The sequence below is a fragment of the Carassius carassius genome, chromosome 46 (assembly GCF_963082965.1).
Source record: "Carassius carassius chromosome 46, fCarCar2.1, whole genome shotgun sequence".
Classification (NCBI taxonomy): Eukaryota; Metazoa; Chordata; class Actinopteri; order Cypriniformes; family Cyprinidae; genus Carassius; species Carassius carassius.
The window spans coordinates 17,179,225-17,199,319 of record NC_081800.1 but is presented as its reverse complement, the minus strand read 5'-3'; the positions used below and the strand labels follow the sequence as shown (position 1 = coordinate 17,199,319).

At 40.1% G+C, this 20,095-nt stretch overlaps 1 protein-coding gene across 1 annotated transcript in view; it reads left to right on the top strand.

Moving 5' to 3' along the window:
- The first annotated feature begins 5,101 nt into the window (after window positions 1-5,101).
- Window positions 5,102-20,095, top strand: part of LOC132129621 (disco-interacting protein 2 homolog B-A) — a 61,509-nt gene continuing 46,515 nt past the window's right edge. The window contains exon 1 of the mRNA XM_059541260.1: window positions 5,102-5,351. Coding sequence (XP_059397243.1) covers window positions 5,261-5,351 — 91 coding nt within the window. The 5' untranslated portion in view covers window positions 5,102-5,260. The remainder of the gene's footprint in view (window positions 5,352-20,095) is intronic.

The window sequence follows — 20,095 nt, the reverse complement described above, 5'->3', positions numbered from 1 at the left end:
ACAATATTTTTCACACACACACACACACACACACGCAGGCTTCATCTTGAAGTTGTGATGATGCACTATATATATATATATATATATATATATATATATATATATATAGTGCTGGGCAATGATAAAAAATTTAATGGCGATTAATCGCATTATTGTCTGAGATTAATCGCATTATGCACAGAACTAGTAATGCATTCAAAAGTAGTGTATTGTGCACTTTTTTTCATTTAAACGTACTGCTATATGAACAAAAGTGTAATAACATTTGGTTTGCAAACACCTTAAACATTATTAAACAAATAAGCTGCTTTTTTTTTTTACAGCAGTTAATTTTACATTGTAGCAGTTAAAATATTTATTATAGCCTAAATCTCAACTTATAACATTAATGTAATGAAATTAAATATAAAACAAGCCAAGTCACTGTCAGGACATTAACATTTTTATAGAAAATATTTCATAGTTTGTTATAAAAAAAACAATTTATGCTCCGAGTCTAGAGCCTGATAACATTTTAACAGGCATCTTCCTATTAGAGACCTGCACGATCGTGGGACCCATCACAGCAGAGTGTGGTGCGGGACAACACTTGACCTGTGGGTAGATACTCGTGTGTTAGGGATGCGGGAGAATAATTAGAGGTGTGCTTACACTAGGCAATCTTAACCATGCCGGAGCGCATTTGACCCCCAAAGCCTGGTTTGTTTGACTAGAGTGATCACTTCGTTTAGCAGTCCCTGGCTCAGTTGGAAAAGGTGGGCAAGAGCACAGTTCAGTTATATATAGATCAGTGAGTGTGAGCGCTAACCGTGCCAGAGTGCAGATCTTCTGATACGTGCTGCATGATTGCGTGAATATTTCTGAGCTGCAAAAGCGATAGATCTGTAAAGCAATATATTGTGAGAGGGCCGTGTGTTACCGCGTCCCATACGACTCAAAATAATAAACCAAAGTTTACAAAACGATTCACTCCACTGTGCTGAGTGAGAGCACTTCTCTGCTGTCTTCACATGCTACTGGAAACTTTATTTCCAGCTTATAAAGTCATGATTACAAACTTGTTGCATTATTTTCTGTTAAAAATGGTTTGTGAAGGCTGATTCTTAGCCTAAATAATTTGATCGGAGCATCCCCTCCTGTGACCCATGATTTGTCAGTATGTGTATTCAGAGCCAGTGAGCAACGGACTTTTATAAAAATAAAATAATAATAATAATAAATGCTTTAAAAATTAAGTTGCCCAGCCCTAATATATATATATATATATATATATATATATATATATATATATATATATATATATATATGTATATATATATGTGTGTATTAGTAAGTGTGTGTGTGTTTGAGAGAAACATGATGCTTTAATGTTCTGTAGGTTCTTCTACTTTGCTATTTCAGAACAGTTTTTTTAGTTTTCAGGTGGCCACCCCCTTATCTGACCCTCGCTCATCTTACCTCATTTTTAACCTGATATATACGTTTATAATCAACGTGTGCATGTGTGATTCTCGTGTGGGTGTACAGTAATGTCAAATGAAAATAGCAGCTTGTGAAGGACTGATACACTAAGACTGCCTTGTTAGCATGCAAACGTTTTGCTATATATAAACTGTTGTATTGGCACATTGCGTTCAGTTTGGCCTATGGAACCTCATAACTGTCGTTTTGTTTGGTCCTATCATTGTTTTCTTGTGTACAACAAACTCAGAAACCGCAAACAGCATACTGTCTGAGGTCATTATGGATGATTAATTTTAATCAGGACCATTGTGTCCGGTCCAGAGTTTTGAGAAATCTATGTATTGACTGTCCTAAATTATACCATTTCCTTTACCTGTGATCACAATGTTTTCATTTCAGCTTTAGATTGAGTTAAGATGGACATTGATTATTAAGGCTTTAATTAAGACCTGTCTTTTTCTGTTTTTATTAGTTATTATCTAACTTTTATAACTCATGAAATAAACCCTGCTGTTGTATTCTTTATGGAGTCCCATTTCCGCCACATAAAAAAAAAAAATATATATAAAAAAATTATATTATTCAGTACAAAGTCATTATGAGATAAACCCGTGTTTAATGACTGAGATGACTAGGATATCGCACTATAGTGTTATATAAATTAAATTGCCTTTGCCATAAAACATCAAACGTATGACATAACTATGAGATTAAAAAGTAGAAAATAGAACAAAATGGTCATAATTATGCCATAAATATTTGAATAAAAGTGGAACTTCTGGAAAAAATTCGAAAATGAGAAAAACATCTCCAAATTATGACTTACTACGTCATAAAAATTAATAAGATGAAAGTAAAAATTCACCCAAAATTTTAAATTGATAAAAACTCATAATTAAGAAGTAAAAAAGAATCATAATTTAGTTTTTTTCCTATAATTTTACCTTTTCTTTCGTAACGATAACTGTCATTATTTTTACTGTCATTATTATGAAAATTATTTAGAATTTTGACTTAATTTCTCATTAAAGACTTTTTTTTCCTCATGATGAAATTTTGACTCTTTATGTGATAATTATGTGATACTGTGCATTGACTATTTATGTCATAAATGTGATTTACAAAGCATGATTTTTTTTCTTGTGGCAGAAATTGGCTTCCATAGTTCTCTGCTCAGTTTACAGAAATGCAGCCCTAGTGCCTCTGTATTCTCCCATTCAGTCACTTTCACCATTACCTGACTGTTATGGTTGATATCACAATGCTTTGTAACACTATTTTTATTGCTTATCAACAACTTAACTTACACAATCAATCATGAACAATTAGAAGGGATGAGGATTCTGCCTTATGAATCACATGAGTGCCTCTTTTTAGGTTGACCTCACTCCATGTCGCTGAGCAGACTGTTCACCTGGTGTTATTCTGGAATCTGTCAGGAGATGTTAAAAGCTTTATCTGTATCATCAGACCTGGGGTAATTAATTAACAATAATGCCTTTAATACTTTCAAACAGCTAGAGAGCGCTGCCCTTGATTTTTAGCATACTATACTGCCACCTGGATGTAATAGGGTGCTATTACATGTAAGTAGAAAGGCTGCAGGGAACAAAGAGCATCAAATTATACTGTTGTTTGAATGCTTTTATCTGTAATAAGATGTTTATCCAAACACATGGTCAATTTATGAAATATCAGACACTTTTAAAAAATAAGGCAGCATGTAATCAAGGGACTAAGATGTATTGTTGTTGCTCAATGTATGTAACTTGAATTTTCTTTCATTATCTGTTGTTATCTGCAGCTTGTAATCCTGCATTAACACAGTCCAAAATGTATTTAGGACTGTCAGAATGCACTAAAATACATTTTGGGTTCATTTTTTTTCCGTACGATGTCTCAAGAGATTGTCAGCTACACTTTTAAATAGCATATCAAGGTTAACCAATATCTCACAAATGACCCTGGCTTTTCTATTATATTATCTGTGCCCACTGTAGTCATTAAGCCAAAACCATTTAGAGGATTGTTGATCTGAAATGAGCAGAATTTAGGATTTTCAGCTTCACTGGCACTTTTTCTAAGATTTTTTTTTCATTGTACGCTGCCAGGACTATATTACCTGTTATAATAAATCTTTTTGTTTGTTTGTGTGTTTTAAGACCGAAAACTTTTTTAGACTTTCTTTTCTCATTCTATTTTGTTTTTCTAACACTTTGTACTCAACTATTTGTAGTTATTTGTATTTGTGTAGTTTAATAAGAATGCCTGATTCCCCTTTTTACTGATAGTCACTTTAAAGTTGTACCAGATTTTGATGGACTTAATGTTCCATAAATCCCACATATAATGCACAATTAGTTTATTATGGAATTAGTTCATGCAAATTCAAATTGAATGCAGTTTCCCTGAGATAGATTGAACAAAACAAAAGTCATTTAGAATAGGATGATCTTATAGGCTAAAGAAAAAAAAAGAAGGATATTGTTGGGGGGAAATGCTTTAAGAGTATGTCTTTAATGGGAAATAACCTCACTCCAAGTTGGACTGATAGTTGTTGGAATTGTCATTATGTACATATGTGTACCATATATATTTTACAGTTTTTCATGCATGTTGAAGTGAACACAGTGCTGCAGTTTTGATTAAATGAAAAACAAAACAAAAGTTTCTAGTCTCATTTAGGCACAATGAAAGATTATACATACTTAAAATTATGTAATTCTTTATAATTTTGTTTTCACATAATATAATTGGGCAGAGTTTGATTCTTGTTATTTAGAGATTTATTGGTCCACTTAGCTAAACTTCTGAAATATTTTTGAGTACATCCAGGGTTTTATTTATTTATTTATTTTATTTATTGTGATACCAAAAGTTTGGAAGTGTGACTCATAAGTTAATGCCAATATACGATTTAAACATTTTATGGAAAATCTATTTATTTTTTAGATTCAACCTGTTTAATAAACATATGCAATATTTGTAATAAAAATATATACAACATTTTGAATATCAATAATATTAAAAATAGTAATAATCTACCTATATATGTAAAATATTTAATAAAAAAATAAAATAAATACACAACTATATTTAAAAATATATAATGGTCTTATAACATTTTATATTAATATATATTATATATTAAATATCAGTAACATAAAAGTATCAGTAATATACATATATAATGATAATATGTATTAAAATAATTTTACATTAAAAGTAAATACATACCTATATTAAAATACAAAAAAAAAAAATAATTCATATGATGTATTAATATGTACTGTTTCTTATGCACCATACACTATAATAGTCTTATTTTGTAAAATATACATGCATTTTAATATTATATTTAGAAAATAATATAAATAAATACATACATTTAAAAAAACATATATTTGAATGTATTATCAAATAATTTTTCTTATGAACCAACAAGTTTTTGAAGGTAAAAGTACAGTGGTGATCTGTTTGATAGTCTATGTATCTACTGTAGTGTAGTACATAGCAGCATGGTACATGTCCATGGTAGTATTACAACCAATACAATCGGTCGTGTTGCCGCTAGAGGGCGCGTGTGTGTGTGCGCGCGTGCGCCATCGATCATACACAGGAGGTAAACGCGATCACGTGACCGTTGGTGAGTTCTCACAGCATGGCGGAAGGAGTAGTTGTCCGGGTGGATTGTTACGCACCTTTTAACTCATGTCCTCAGTCTTGAGGGGAGAAGTTTTGGCTTTCGAAACGCATTTTATCACACTTAAAAAAACTTCAACGTATTTTCACGACGATGGCAGACCGCGGTGTGGATTTGGCAGTTCTAACGTTACCGAAGGAGGTTAGAGATCAGTTGGCGGAGTTGGAGCTCGAGCTGTCTGAAGGTAAGAGATGGAGTTATCGCCTCAGCCTCAATAATGTTAATAAAATTAACCTAATATTTAAATCCCACAGTCGTTTGACGCTGTAACAGACACACATATAAGCTCAAATGGATGGATGTCTGTCTACTGTTTTGTGTTAATGTTTGAATGTCCTCTGTTTCTATTCAAATATTTTTTTCAGACAGGCTGTGTCTTAAAAACTAGTGAGCTGCCTACCTAGAGAGAATGTCTGCTTTTCCGAAATGCAGTTTCTAACGTTCCGAACGCGCCTGTGGTGCCCAGACATGCTGTATAGGTAGGCAGCTTACTAGGTTTCGAGTCACAGCCGGAGTGTGTCGGCAGAAATTATGAATTTTCATTTTTCAAATGTGCTTTAAACTGGTGAATTAGAATAGCTATGCTGCACCATCCGGCCGTTATTTTCACCTCAAGAGACTTGAGACTATTGTTTGTTCGCTGATTTAGATGAGCCCTTGACAGTTAACGTTAGGCTAGACACATTACTAGACACATTGAGTGCATATGGATTTATGTTTGTATGTTACGATCTTTGTTGTTCTCAAAGCCTTTTGTTTTCATCTAGGAGACGTTGTTAAAGGGGCATCACTTTTGCAATGACAGCGTTGGTCTGTTTTTGCTGTCTGTAAAACACACCTTTTCTGTAGAAAATTATTTTCTCTCTTTTTATTCATTGTTGTAAAATGATGATTATCCAATTTGATGTTATGGTTTGATCCTTGTAAACTATTTTCAGCCTTTAGAAACATATTAGTCAGCTTATGGAGAGCTCATTATTAAATGGTCTTGTCAGTTATTACTTTAGTTCATTCATGTAGTTGTGTATGTAGTTTATAGTTTTATTTATCTCTTTCATTGACATTCGACTGTACAGTAATGCAGCACATTTGATGGAAGACAATACTTTTTGTATATTGTAGAACGTATACACAACAGTTCAAAATTATGGGGTCTATAAGATTTTTGTATTGTTTTTTAAAATATTTTTTTAATGCTCAACAAGGCTTCATTTGACACATAACACAGTAAAACAGAAATATTTTCATATTTTATCTATCTTTTTATATACATATTTTAATATTTAATATTCTGTCTATTCACATGGTTTAGAAGTTCATTCAGTGTTCATGACATCACAGCAGTGGTGTTTCATGCACCGTCATGTATCTTCTTTCAGTCTGTGGAAGGCAAGGTCGCTGTACTCATTCACTCTGTCAGAGAGCACTATGTTGGGGAGATGTGCTGGTTTTGAGCTTAGTAATAGTTTTATTCAACTGGAAGTATTTAGTAGGTGGGCCATGCTCTCAAACAGCTTGTTGATGTGTGCAACTACTTATCAAGAAAACCAGCCATAAAAACTGTAACACAACATTTTATGACTGTATGATGACAGCCCTCTACGGACACCTTGGCAATTGAATAACCATTGGCTAGTAAATATTTTAGTTTACTCGCAGTTTTTTAAATATATCTTTAACATTAGTACACTTTTAACATCAGTCAGTCAAGATTTATAATAATCATTTATTATAACTTAAGTAATTAAGTTTAATTATTAATTATAACTTAAGTAATTAGAAGTAAACTTGATTACCATGTTTGAATGCATATTAGTCATTTTAACTGAACATTTTAACTTGAGAGGTGGTTGTTTTTTCTGTCATTCAATGTTTCTGACAAAAAAATGGAAAAAAATTAACAAAAATACTGGTAGGATAATAATGATATAATAATAAGAACTACAAAACACACTTAGGATTACTAAGGATTAATGAGCTGCTGGATTCATGAATATTAATCAGGTTTTGTGCGTTCGCTTGAACTGATTTGCTGAAATCAAATCAGGGACGATAACAGGTGAGAACCAGCCAATGAGATTGCTGATTGCACATCAACTCCACCCACTACCAGGAAACCCGGCTGTTCTTAAAAGCTGAAGAATTCCATTAGGAACGCTGTTATTTATTTATACAACAAAGAATATTGTTTAAATGTAGCGCGTCAATTCACTCTCTCTCTCTCTCTCTCTCGGTCTCGGCGTGTGTGTGAGAGAAAGTGACGGCGATTTGTGTGCCTTCACACTAGAGTTTACAGTACATCAAGTACAGGTGCACTGCGCATCCATTGAGATGAACTGAGAAATATCACAGATCGCTTGATGGAGAGTGAAACTGAAGTGCTCATTCAGAGTCCGAGAGTTTGCGAGTGAAAATATATCTGTGCTAAACTTATACTTAGCCTCCAATTAACACACTGGCGAATAAAATCTGATAATTTATTAGCCATTGGCTAATATTACACATTATTTAGTCGCCAGAATGATTTAGTCGCTTATGCGAGTGATTTACTCGCAATGTAGAGGTTTGGATGACATACTATAAATCATGACCATATAATTACTGATGACCGTTGAGCTAGGGCTGCACAATTAATCGAATGCGATTAATCGCGATTGTGATGCACATTTTGTCAGTAAAGATGGTTCTGTGATTAGTAGTAAAGCTCCATCACCTGCTTTCCAGTGGAGCAGCATTTACTTCACAGAGCCGTAGTTCTCTGACAAGCTATGCAAAATCGCGTTCATAACGCGATCGTTATAATTGTAGGATTATGAAATCGATAAAATCGTTCGCGATAATGACAGCTCTTCTCAGTGAACTACGGCTCTAGTAAACTTCACTGAAAGATACGCAAGACAATCGCAGCTTCTGCCTAATCACGATTAATTGCCTTTGCAATTTAATTTTGATTAATTGTGCAGCTCTACTTTGAGCTATGTTTTTTTATTTTTTTATTTTTAATGTTTACACAATTGTTGGAACAAAAAAGTCGTACGTCTTTGCAATGACATGAGAGAAAGGAAATCATGTTCATTTTTGGATGAGCTGTGTTTTAAACCACTGTTTTGCATGTGAACTAGAGGTCTGTGACTTTTCAGAGTGTGTGCAAACTGCAAACAACATGAAAGCTCTTGCAACTTCGTGTTTAGTGGAAGGCTTTAAGCACCCTTGGGGCAGGTGAGTGATCCGGAGTGTCTGGTCAACTTTAGGATGGTTGCAGGCTCCCTCTCCCCCTCTTCCTATAGGAGCACTGCCAGTCTCGGCTGTTGCCTCCCTGGACGGTCACCTCCCCACTAGCGTGTCACAGTCATGTCCCTGCTTCTCCTCTGCTTGCGCCATCTCTTTTTTCTGTCTCTCTCACTCTTAGTTTCTACAAATATGACTCAAATGAATCACTGCTCACTGACCAATCAAAATACACCACAAGCAAATTAATCATCTTAATCAGACTAGCAGATAAGTTGTATTTGGATATTTGATTGTGCATGCTCATTTTACATTCAAATGACCTAGCGCTGCTCGATTATGTCAAAAGTCATTATCAAGATTATTTGGTCAATATTCAGTTATCATGGTTATTAAAATATTAGGAGTCGGCAATGTGGCCAAACTTTTAGATGCCAGTGAACTTTCACAGTTCTCGATACCAACCACGGCAGAATCTAATACTTGGCTAACTAATGAGGGATGAAAGAAAGGAACACAAGGCAGTGCAATAATTGTTTTATTCATTTGTGTTTCAAAATCAAAACAAAATTTTGATGATTCACACAGGCCTAAAATGACATTTTAAAAAATACAGCACTTAAATTTTAATTTAATACCACTGGTTAATATGATCTTGGCTACGTATAAACTAAAGTAAAACTCGCTTGCAAGTCTGAACTAAATCTTTCCACGAAATGTCTTATTTGTAACATTTGTACACCATTAAGTAACTATTAATTTTTAAATATAAAAAACAAAAACAAAACAAAAACATCCAAATAGAAATCTGACCCTGGGATCCCTGTAATGATTTTAAAAAACCATGAATGTCTGGAAAACTTTTGGAAATGCACTGTCTGAAACTGTATGAACCCTGGTTTCTAAATTTCTGTGTATAAGGAGTTTGTGCTGTTGCCATCTCTTGCATTTGTCCCTTATTTCTGGATCTGTGCATGCCGTGGTTTCCACAAGGGCACATATTGACCTTGGAGGATAGAGATATTTCCCATTACCATGCTTCACTGGGGCTTTTTACAGTGGAAAGACTCTGTCCAAATGATCTCCTAATGACCTAATTCTGCAGGGTTGTAGTGATCGAAGTAACAATAGGCACCATTGAGCTGATCTGGACTACGGTGGTTTTGATCTGAACTGGTATTTGAAGCTTTCAACCGAAACTTTTGTGTCCCAAATGACCGTCTCTGAGAGAGGAGACATGGACTCAGTCTGCAAGCGCATGTTTGTGGTCATCCACCCTATGGCCTCCTTAACAAATGAGGCATCCCATCAACAGTTGTAGTCTCTTCCAAACAAAAATAACACCTTGATAATCTCTATATTCTAGTGAGCCCTAATTCTTCTGTCTAGTAGTGCTTGTACACTTTGTAATAAAACCAGTGCTGTCATATGTGAGTCATGTAAAGGTGTTGCAGGAAGTCTAGTGCAGCCTGAATCTGCTCTTGAATGTGTTCCACTCTTTGTCTAACCAGCTTAACCTGGAACTGAACTTAACCTGGAACTGCTGGGCAGAAGATCTTTAGCTCTCTAATCTCTTCTAAATAGTTTTAGAACAATCTAAGCGTTTGCATCATTGACGGCTCCTGTGGTGCGCCAACTTACCGTATTTTTCGGACTATAAGTCGCACCTGAGTATAAGTTGCATCTAGAGCCCGACCGATATGGATTTTTGGGGGCCGATGCCGATATTAACTCGAAAAGAGCCGATTTATAAGCTGATATTTTGATTTTAAAAATAATCTGGATATTAGACCCATTTCCTATAATCTGCACTTACACAACATTCAATAGCAAAATATCTGCCTGTTCTATGTATGTGGGCTGTATAAACCTTTTTCCAGAATGGACTATGTTAAAAAAAGCCTTAGATTACAGTCTCAATGACTAAACAATTGCACATCAAAAGTATATATTTTTTAATGATCAAAAAACAGTCTGGTTTTAAACATTTAACACTTTTACTTTCTTCCAGTTGAAGCTGGTTTTAACAGTCTGTGTGTGTACTGTAAATATTAAATAAATTATAATACTAAAGTTAAAGTATTTGCAGAAGTAGTCCCACACTTTGCTGCTACAGCATTCACCGTTTCAGCCATCTGTAGGCAGAAAGAGAGACAGAGAAAGAATAAGCATGTGTATTAATAATATCAACATGTATCATTACTCATGTCATCATTAGAATTATAATAATAATAAACTGGGATCTCCTACATAGGCAAAAATGAGAAATATATATATATATTTTTTTTGTCAAGCAATAGGTATTACCTACTTATATTTAACAATATTATTTCAACATTTTCCTGTTATGTCTGTAAAGCTGCTTTGAAACAATATGTAAAAAAAAAAGCGCTTGTTCAGCTCACATTTATTTACATGTCCCCTCTGGTTTAATCATTTCTGACGCACCTACTGTAGTTACTGTAACTACACTATATTTGCTCTCACAGAACATCGTCTTGCCTACTATTACCGGACGATTACAGAATCAATTCGAAGTTGAATGGTTAACGTTAGTGTCATGAACACACCGCTGTCAATTTTGAGAAGAACCACCTTCAAACAAGTTAATAGCAAGCATTTAAGGGGCCTGCTAAAAAGGAAGCTATTAGCGTTAGAGTAACGTAACCAGCCTGAATTCACCAAATTGTTCTCTGGACCTGAGGGTAGCATCTTCTTCCTTGCTTCTCTCTTAATTCTCATCAGCAGGACTAGCGCAATCGCTCGCTTCTTCTTACAACGGGACAGATACATGTTTGCTGCTGACCGAAAGGAGGAACAACAGACTATGAAAGAGCTCCCGCTAAACGTTTTTAAAACTCCGCCTATGCCATAGCGCAGCGCAAATCGCGTTGTATCTGAAGGGCAACGCTGAGCCCAGCGCCGTGCATACCGCGTCCTGTGTGAAAGGCCCATTACGCGGTCATTATGTGAGAAACACACCGCAATAGAATAAGAATAAGTTATACGCTAACGTTATAGTTTGACCTCCTATTAACGTTCGCGCTCTTCCACTGATAAACATGGTATTAGCTTTGTGGCTAATCTAATACAGCAATGCATTAGCTGCTGTAAGTGATGTTAAAGAATATTTAGAAGTGATAATGATAGGACCGTTAGCTAGAACTACCACACAGTTTTTATATACAGGGTATGAACTAAATCTACAATCATTTCACATCACGAACGACTGACTCACCGTCTGGCTTGTTACATCTCCGTGGCTTGGCTGACCGCTTTCTTCTGTAGTGGACTTCTGGCGCTGTTGTTAACTCTGGAGCTGCAGAGCTCCCTCTGGTGGGCACACTATGCAACACTCATAACATGAGTGAAGCATGAGACTCTGTTTCTCATGTTTCATCGGCCGTTATAAATGCCAATGCCGATTTAAATGCAATTAGCTTATATCGGCCGATAATATCGGCCGGGCTCTAGTTGCATCAGTCCAAAATACGTCATGATGAGGAAAAAAACATATAAGTCGCACTGGACTATAAATCGCATTTATTTAGAACCAAGAACCAAGAGAAAACATTACCGTCTACAGCTGCGAGAGGGCGCTCTATGCTGCTTAGTGTAGACTACAGGAGCACTGAGCAGCATAGAGCGCCCTCTCTCGGCTGTAGACGGCAATGTTTTCACTTGGTTCATTTCTCTCGGTTCATGTCAAATTAATTTTGATAAGTCGCACCTGACTATAAGTCGCAGGACCAGCCAAACTATGAAAAAAAATACGGTACTTAAATCACTTCTGTCTAAGGGTGAGTGATTGTTAGGCTACGTTCACACTGCAGGCTGAAACGACCCAATTCCGATTTTTTTGCCCCTATGCGACCTGTATCTGATCTTTTCATGACAGTCTGAACGACACAGATCCGATCTTTTCAAATGTGACCCAGGCCACTTGGGTATGTGGTCCTGAATCCGATACGTATCCGATTTTTTGAAAAGCGACCTCCGTCTGAACGGCTAGGCCACATGTATCCGACCCGTACGTCATTGATACGCTACAAACGTAATAATTCTGCGTTGAAGTAGGTGGGAACGAGAAGATAAACTGATGAATTCTGTATTAGTGAAGCCACTCACATCAGTATCCCACCACTCCTGGCTGCGACTCCACACCCACACGTTTCTCTGTACCGACGTTGCTAACACTGCTCCACAAAACGCCATGGCCAAAAACCTTGCTCTCCTCCTCCTTTTTAATTTTCTTCTTAAAACGAGAAGATTGTAATTGTGCTGGCTCCGTTGGGAAAATAACTTTAATATTGCAAAAAGAGCTCTGCTGTTGACTACACTGTTGTTGACATCCATGTTTAACGTTAGCTACTTCCGCGAACAACGAGTGATGTCGTTGAGCGTTGAGTACTCTTCTGCGCATGCGGGTCACTTCTGGGTCATTTCACGTTCACACAGGAGATCAAAAAAGGTCGCATTTAATTGGAAATGTGAACAGCCTTGCAAAAAAATCGAATTTTTTCAAAAAAATCGGAATTGAGCATTAAGCCTTGCAGTGTGAACGTAGCCTTAGTGGCGTCTGTGGACAGCTGTGATGTGGAACTAATGTGTATAATCTGTTAGTATTGATTGCTGTTATGCAGAGGGTTGAGTTCAGGCTGTCTGCAGTATGGAGACTCAGTGCTTGACTGCAGCTGTACTGATGGAGGGGACATGTTATTGCCAGCTGCTTCCTATCTAGGACACAGAGTGACCGAACATGGACTGAACCCCGTTCATTAGTGCTCTGAGTCATTCTCGCTGTTTCTTTTACTCTCTTAAACTGTCCACTGACCATTAAGGGAAGCCACAGATATCTCTTTTTGCCACAAAGTTGTTCCCCTTTTTCTTCTGTTGTTTTGTGTATTCTATCAAATTTTTCTAAGCGAGACTAAGGATTTTTTTTCCCCATTGGAAAGTCAAGGTCAAAGCATGTTTGAGCAAAAATGTAAGGAACAAAACTATGAAGAGAATAAAGCATTTTTTACATTGACATTTTCACGAAAATTAAGCACATTTTTTCCCCATCAAAAGCAAAAAACTAAACAGTACAATATTAGAAATGTATTATATTATATATAAATTATTATAAACATAACCATGTAGGCTGTTTATTTATTTTATATATAATATACAATTTAAATGTGCATCATAGTTGTTTCTACTGCCATTAATGCATGTTGTAATTAAGTATATTTTAATATAAACATTTTCTTTACTCTGTGTTGAAAATTTGATTTTTTTTATTACTGTAATCAGAATTTGTGGAAAAAATAAGCTTAATTTTCATGAAAATTGTCAATGTAAAAAAATTGCTTCACTAAAACTGGGCCTCATTTTCTTTATGAAAAAAAAGGTTTTTTGTTCTTTTGACTTGAGGTGTAATATGTATAATATGTAATTTTGTGGTCCAGGGTCACATATGATGACTCAGACATTTCTTTGTGAGATTTGCTATGAAAAGGGGCTGACATCCATCGTCAATGTAAGCTCTTCATTTAAAACACGAAGACTTGATTTTCTGTAAAGCTGCTTTGAAACAACATGGGTTGTGAAGAATGCTATACAAATAAAAATGACTTGACTTGAAAATATGTTCAGTTGACTATAGGCAGACTATTTGCATGTAGATATACCCTGACCACATGAGTACATCGTCACAGTTCCTCTTTTCTATAAATGACCCTTTGTTACACATTTTATGGAGGAAAGGTTTGTCACATACTTGCTGGATAATCAAATGAAGTTTCTGAACTTTAAAAACTTAAAATTACATGAAATTATATCGAGCGCCAAGTTTAGACAGATGGGACATGATCCGATGTCCAGGCTTCACACAGATTCCCTTTCCCTCAAACAAAGGCCCAGAGCCTTTTCTCCTGGTACTGGGCCCACTGGGTCTGCTCCCTCAGCGTGGGTCGTGTAAGGAACCGATCCAGGCTGCCCTTTGGCTGTGAATAGTTAATGTCGCATTGCTGTGGTCTTAAAGGGGGCTGAACCTGAATTATTAACATGCTACAATAAATACCATGAGGCTTTGCTTGTACCTCCCTTTACTGGCACTATGCGAACCAGGGTGTGTACGGGGGAAGTGCCATCACACTGCTCCATCAGTGAAAGTCAGTGTTGTGGTATAACGGAGCTATGCGCTGCCAAGGAAACACTCATAACTTACAACACAATGCACCATCCATGAATAGGATGAGGACTCCTTATAAAGTCAATATCTCAATATCTCTTAACATGTTTGAAGAAATGCTATAGCTGTTACTTTCAACAGTTCAAAAACATTTGTATTGTTATACAAATATTTTATTTCAAATAAATGTTATTTTAAACATTCTATTTTCAACATTGATAATGAAAAATTATTTCTGAACTATCATGTGACACTTGACTGGAGCAAAAGCTGCTAAAAATGTAGCACTACCGTCGTGGGAATAAATGTTATTTTAAAGTATGTTAAAGCACAAAACACTTATTTTAAATAAATAATATATCGGAATATTATTGTTGCACTGTGTTTTTGTTCAAATGAATGTAGCCTTGGTGAACATACAAGACCTTTTTCATGATCTTACTGACCACAAACTTTGGAAACAGAATTCTTCTGATTTTACTTCGGCAATCAGTTTCCAGCAGTTTCAACCCTGGTGAGCAACACCGCGAATATTCCCGGTGCACAGAGCTTAGCCAATCATAACAAAGGTAATTTACATATAGAAGTCATAACAACAGGCTTTTTTTCTTAGATTCATAGATAAGATGGAAAACTGCACGGTGAAAGAAACCATCTCGGTTACGTATGTAACCTTGGTTCCCTGAATAGGGAACGAGATGCTGCGGTGACGTCACCACGTATGGGAACACCTTCGGTGTGACGAATGTCTGAAGCCCTATACCATCCCGCCAATCCTATTGGCCAAATAGCGCGTGGCACCGCCCAGTCATGCGTAGGCATATATATACCTGGTGCCGCGCGCCATTTACCTCAGATTTCATGACGAGAAGGGAAGAAAACTATCAAGGTACGGCACGGCCAGAACCGCAGCATCTCGTTCCCTATTCAGGGAACCAAGGTTACATACGTAACCGAGATGTTCCCTTTCATAGGTCACTTCGATGCTGCGGTGACGTCACCACGTATGGGAACGCTATACCATCACGCCTGACGTACCTGATAGCTTGGATCCAAGGAAGCATCTGCTCAAGCGGAGAGAACCCGGGAGCCAGGGGCCATCCTCACATCCAGACTGTAAGACCTAATAAAAGTGCTCGGTGAGGACCAACCTGCCGCAGCACAGATATCATCCATAGAAGATCCACTGAGAAAGGCTTGAGAAGAAGCCACTGCTCTTGTGGAATGACCTTTTACTCCTAAGGGCGAAGCGAGCCCGCGCGCCTCATAGGCCAAGGAAATAGCCTCCACCAGCCAATGGGACATGCGCTGTTTCGTAACTGCATGGCCCTTATTCTTATGTCCAAAACAGACAAACAGCTGGTCAGACTCACGCCATGGGGCAGTGCGATCCACATAAGTCTTCAACGCCCTCACAGGGCAAAGACTTAGATCTCCAGACTCTGTCGCAGCAGGAGAAAAGGCCTCCAGGACCACCTGCTGAAAATGAAAAGGATTAGACGCGACCTTAGGAACATAATTAGGCCTAGGTCGCAACAACACTTTCACAGAGCCTGGTGTAAACTCCATGCACGAGGGTGAGACAGAGAGAGCCTGTAAATCCCCAACTCTTTTAAGGGAGGATAAAGCCATGAGAAGAAGTGTCTTCAGAGACAGGAGCTTATCCGATACAGTTTCCAGGGGCTCAAACGGATGCCCTGACAAACCCAGTAACACAATGGATAAATCCCATGAAGGAACTCGCACAGGGCGGAAAGGCCTCAACCGTCGCGCACCCTGTATAAAGCGAGAAACCAGTGGGTGACGACCCACTGAAACACCACCTATATGCTCATGGTGAGCTGAGATAGCTGCCACATAAACCTTCAAGGTGGCTGGTGTCAATCCCTCCGAAAAACGGTCTTGAAGAAACTCCAGTACTGAAGCCACAGGGCAGTAAACTGGATCCACATCATGAGTTTCACACCATGTCATAAACAGTTTCCACTTGAAAGCATATAAGCGTCTCGTAGAAACTGCTCTAGAGTTCAATATAGTCTCGGTAGTTTCAGCAGAAAGACCGGGACATATCAACTCACTCCGCTCAGAGGCCACGCCCACAGGTTCCACAGATCTGGTCTGGGATGCCAGATCCGTCCCTGTGCTTGCGATAATAAATCCCGTCTGAGGGGAATCTCCACCGGAGAGCCCGCTAACAGATTGATGAGATCCGCAAACCACGGCTGTGTGTGCCATCGCGGAGCCACCAGCAACAGCTGTCCCACTCCGTCCCGCCGTATTCTGCATAATACCGCTGGGACTAGCCGAATCGGAGGAAACGCATACAAGCTGGTCCTGGGCCAGCTGTGAGCTAGCGCATCCAGACCCAGGGGTGATGGAGGGCTCAGGGAGAACCATAGCGGGCAATGCGTAGTCGTGCTCGACGCGAATAAATCCACTTCCGCTTCCCCGAAAATATGCCATAGGTGATTCACCGTTTGGGGGTGTAATCTCCATTCCCCTTGTTCCAGAGTCTGCCTGGATAATAAATCCGCTCCGAAGTTCAGTCGTCCGGGGATGTGAACAGCCCGGATCGACAGAAATTTGTCGTGAGACCAAAGAAGAATCCGCCTCGCCAGTCTGCACAGAGGGCGAGAACGTAATCCTCCCTGATGGTTCAGATAAGCCACGACCGCAGTGTTGTCCGTTCTGAGAAGCACATGACGGCCGGTCAGTAGACTCGAAAAATACTGGAGAGCCAGAAAAACCGCCAGTAATTCCAATTTGTTTATGTGCCAGCTGCGTTGTGCCGCTGTCCACACTCCGTGGGCTGGGCGCCCCTGACAAACAGCTCCCCACCCGGTCAAAGACGCGTCTGTCGTGACAGTCTCTCGGGAAGCACAAATTCCCAGCCGAACCCCGGTGAGGAGAAATTCGGCTGATGTCCATTGCTTTAACGACATCACACACCTCCGCGTCACCGAGATCGTTCGATGCGGAGAACAACGGGGTGAAATATTCTGTCGTTTCGTCCACCACTGAAACGGGCGCATGTAAAGCAAACCCAGGTGAATCACGGGAAGCGCCGCCGCCATTAGACCTAGTAGTCTGAGGCACAGTCTCACTGTCACTGTGTGACCCGCCCTGAAGTGCTGAACGCATGACGTAATCGACTGAGCGCGCGGGACAGAAAGCTTTGCTGTCATCGCGCGAGAGTCCAAATCTACTCCCAGAAAGGTAATCCGTTGAGAGGGGATTAATACACTCTTCTGGAAGTTTGTGCGTAAACCCAGGCTGTGTAAATGATTTAGCACAATATCTTGATGAGAGTGTGCTTGAGTCTGAGAATGCGCTAACACCAGCCAGTCTTCCAGATAGTTTAACACACGGACGCCCCGGAGCCGCAACGGGGCCAGAGCTGCGTCCATGCATTTTGAGAATGTACGGGGAGCTAGCGCTAAGCCAAAGGGAAGAACACGGTACTGATACGCTTTGCCCTCCAAAGCGAATCTGAGGAACTTCCGGTGTCTCTCGATGATCTGAATATGAAAGTAAGCATCCTTCAGATCGATCGTGACAAACCAGTCGTTTGGTTGAATCTGAGACAAAATAGATTTTACCGTCAACATCTTGAATTTGCTCGACCTGAGTGCAAGATTTAGACGGCGTAAATCCAGAATGGGTCGTAATCCGCCGTCCTTTTTTGGTACCACAAAATAACGGCTGTAAAACCCTGACTCCATCTGAGAGGGGTGTACTTCTTCTATAGCCCCTTTGCTCAGTAGAGCTAACATTTCCTGTCTCAGCACCGCCATGTCCATCGGTTTCATCACCGTGGAGAGAATTCCGCGGAAAGGGGGCGGGCCTTTCCGAAACTGAATGGTGTATCCGTGACAAATTGTGCGTAACACCCATTGAGAAATGCCGGGCAAGCGTTCCCACGCGGCCCGAAACAATATTAGCGGTTTCAACATGTTCGTTTCCTGCAGCGCTGTTGCACACATAGAAATGTCCGGGCACGAAAGACTCATGGTGTTCGTGCACAGGGGAAGTATATGTAGAGCAGGCGTTGTATCTCGTTGTACGTAATCCTGAAACGTGTCCACGGCAGGAATTAGGCCAACAGATTGAGCATCGGGCTCTGCCGCTAGCGAAACAGCGGCGGCTGAGCGAGCCGTCATGACGGGCCGTTCGATGAAGACCCTTTGAAGCGCTCCTCGAGCTCTGAAAACTGGATCGTGCATAGTGTCTGAGGAAGCGATTGGTGTTACAGTTGGCTCCAATGCTGTTCGAGGCGCTGTTTGCGGCGAAACAGTCAGGGTTTGAGCGTGGGGACTGCAATGAGAGTGTTGGATGTGCGAAAGCGGTCCAACAGCGCTCTCTAGCGGAGGGCACAGTCCCTGGCAGGCAGCGAAAAAATCAGGAGCTGCTGTTATGTGCCCGAGGGCGAGAGGCCTTGGCCGTCGAACTCAGGTTCAATCTTTTTCGCTGGCGTTGTTGAGCCGGTGGAACAACCCTAGGGCCCCAGTCCTTGCGAGGGGGCGCCATAGGTGAAGGCTCTTCCCGAGAGGGCACTTGCTGGCGGTGAGAGGAGGTTGAGCGAGAACGCGCGGGCGCCTGACGGCGTTCAACCTCTCTGGGTCTGCGGGGAATCAGCTGGCGGAAAGCGGCTGATTGTTGTTTCGCTGCTGTGAACTTCTCCACCACTGAAGTGACCGCCTCTCCAAATAAACCGTCCTTAGACACAGGGGCATCCATGAGGAAAGATTTATCTTTTTCCTTTATATCGGTGAGATTAAGCCAGAGGTGGCGCTCAACCGTAATTAATCCAGCCATGGAACGGCCCACTGCTCGAGCAGTATGTTTGGTAGCACGAAGCGCCAAATCAGTAGCTCGCCGTAGTTCCTTGACCGCCTCAGGTGTAATGCCGTCCCCCTCGTCCAATCCTTTTAACAGCTCCGCTTGGTAGGCCTGAAGGATCGCCATGGAATGAAGCGAAGCAGCCGCTTGACCAGCGGCCATATAGGATTTTCCCACTAAGCTAGACGTGACTCGACACGCCTTCGAGGGGAGGAGGGGGCGGGACTTCCACGCCGCGGCCGAATTAGGCGCAAGATGTTCGGCGAGAGTCTCTTCTATCGGCGGTATCGCTGTATAGCCGTGACTCGCCATGCTCGAAATGGTGGCGAAATCCGCGGCTGCAGCGTTCGTGATGCGCGCCGCAAACGGCTGTTTCCAGGACCTCGAAACCTCCTGGTGGAGGTCCGGGAAAAAGGGTAAAGGCCTCCGGGGCTGCGCAGGTGTCCGACTAGTTAGAAAACGGTCGTCCAGCTTCGAAGAAGGTTGGGCCTCGGCCTTCTCAACCTCCCATTCCAGCCCCAATGTACCCACTGCACGGGAAACCACATCCAACAGCTCACTGTAGGAGGGGGAAACACGCCTCTCCTGTCCACTAGGAGGGAGAGGGCTCGTGTCGGCCGCGAAGTCCTCAGACCCCGAGGCCGCGGTGGAAAGAACGTCGTCATCATGGCGGTCACAACCGA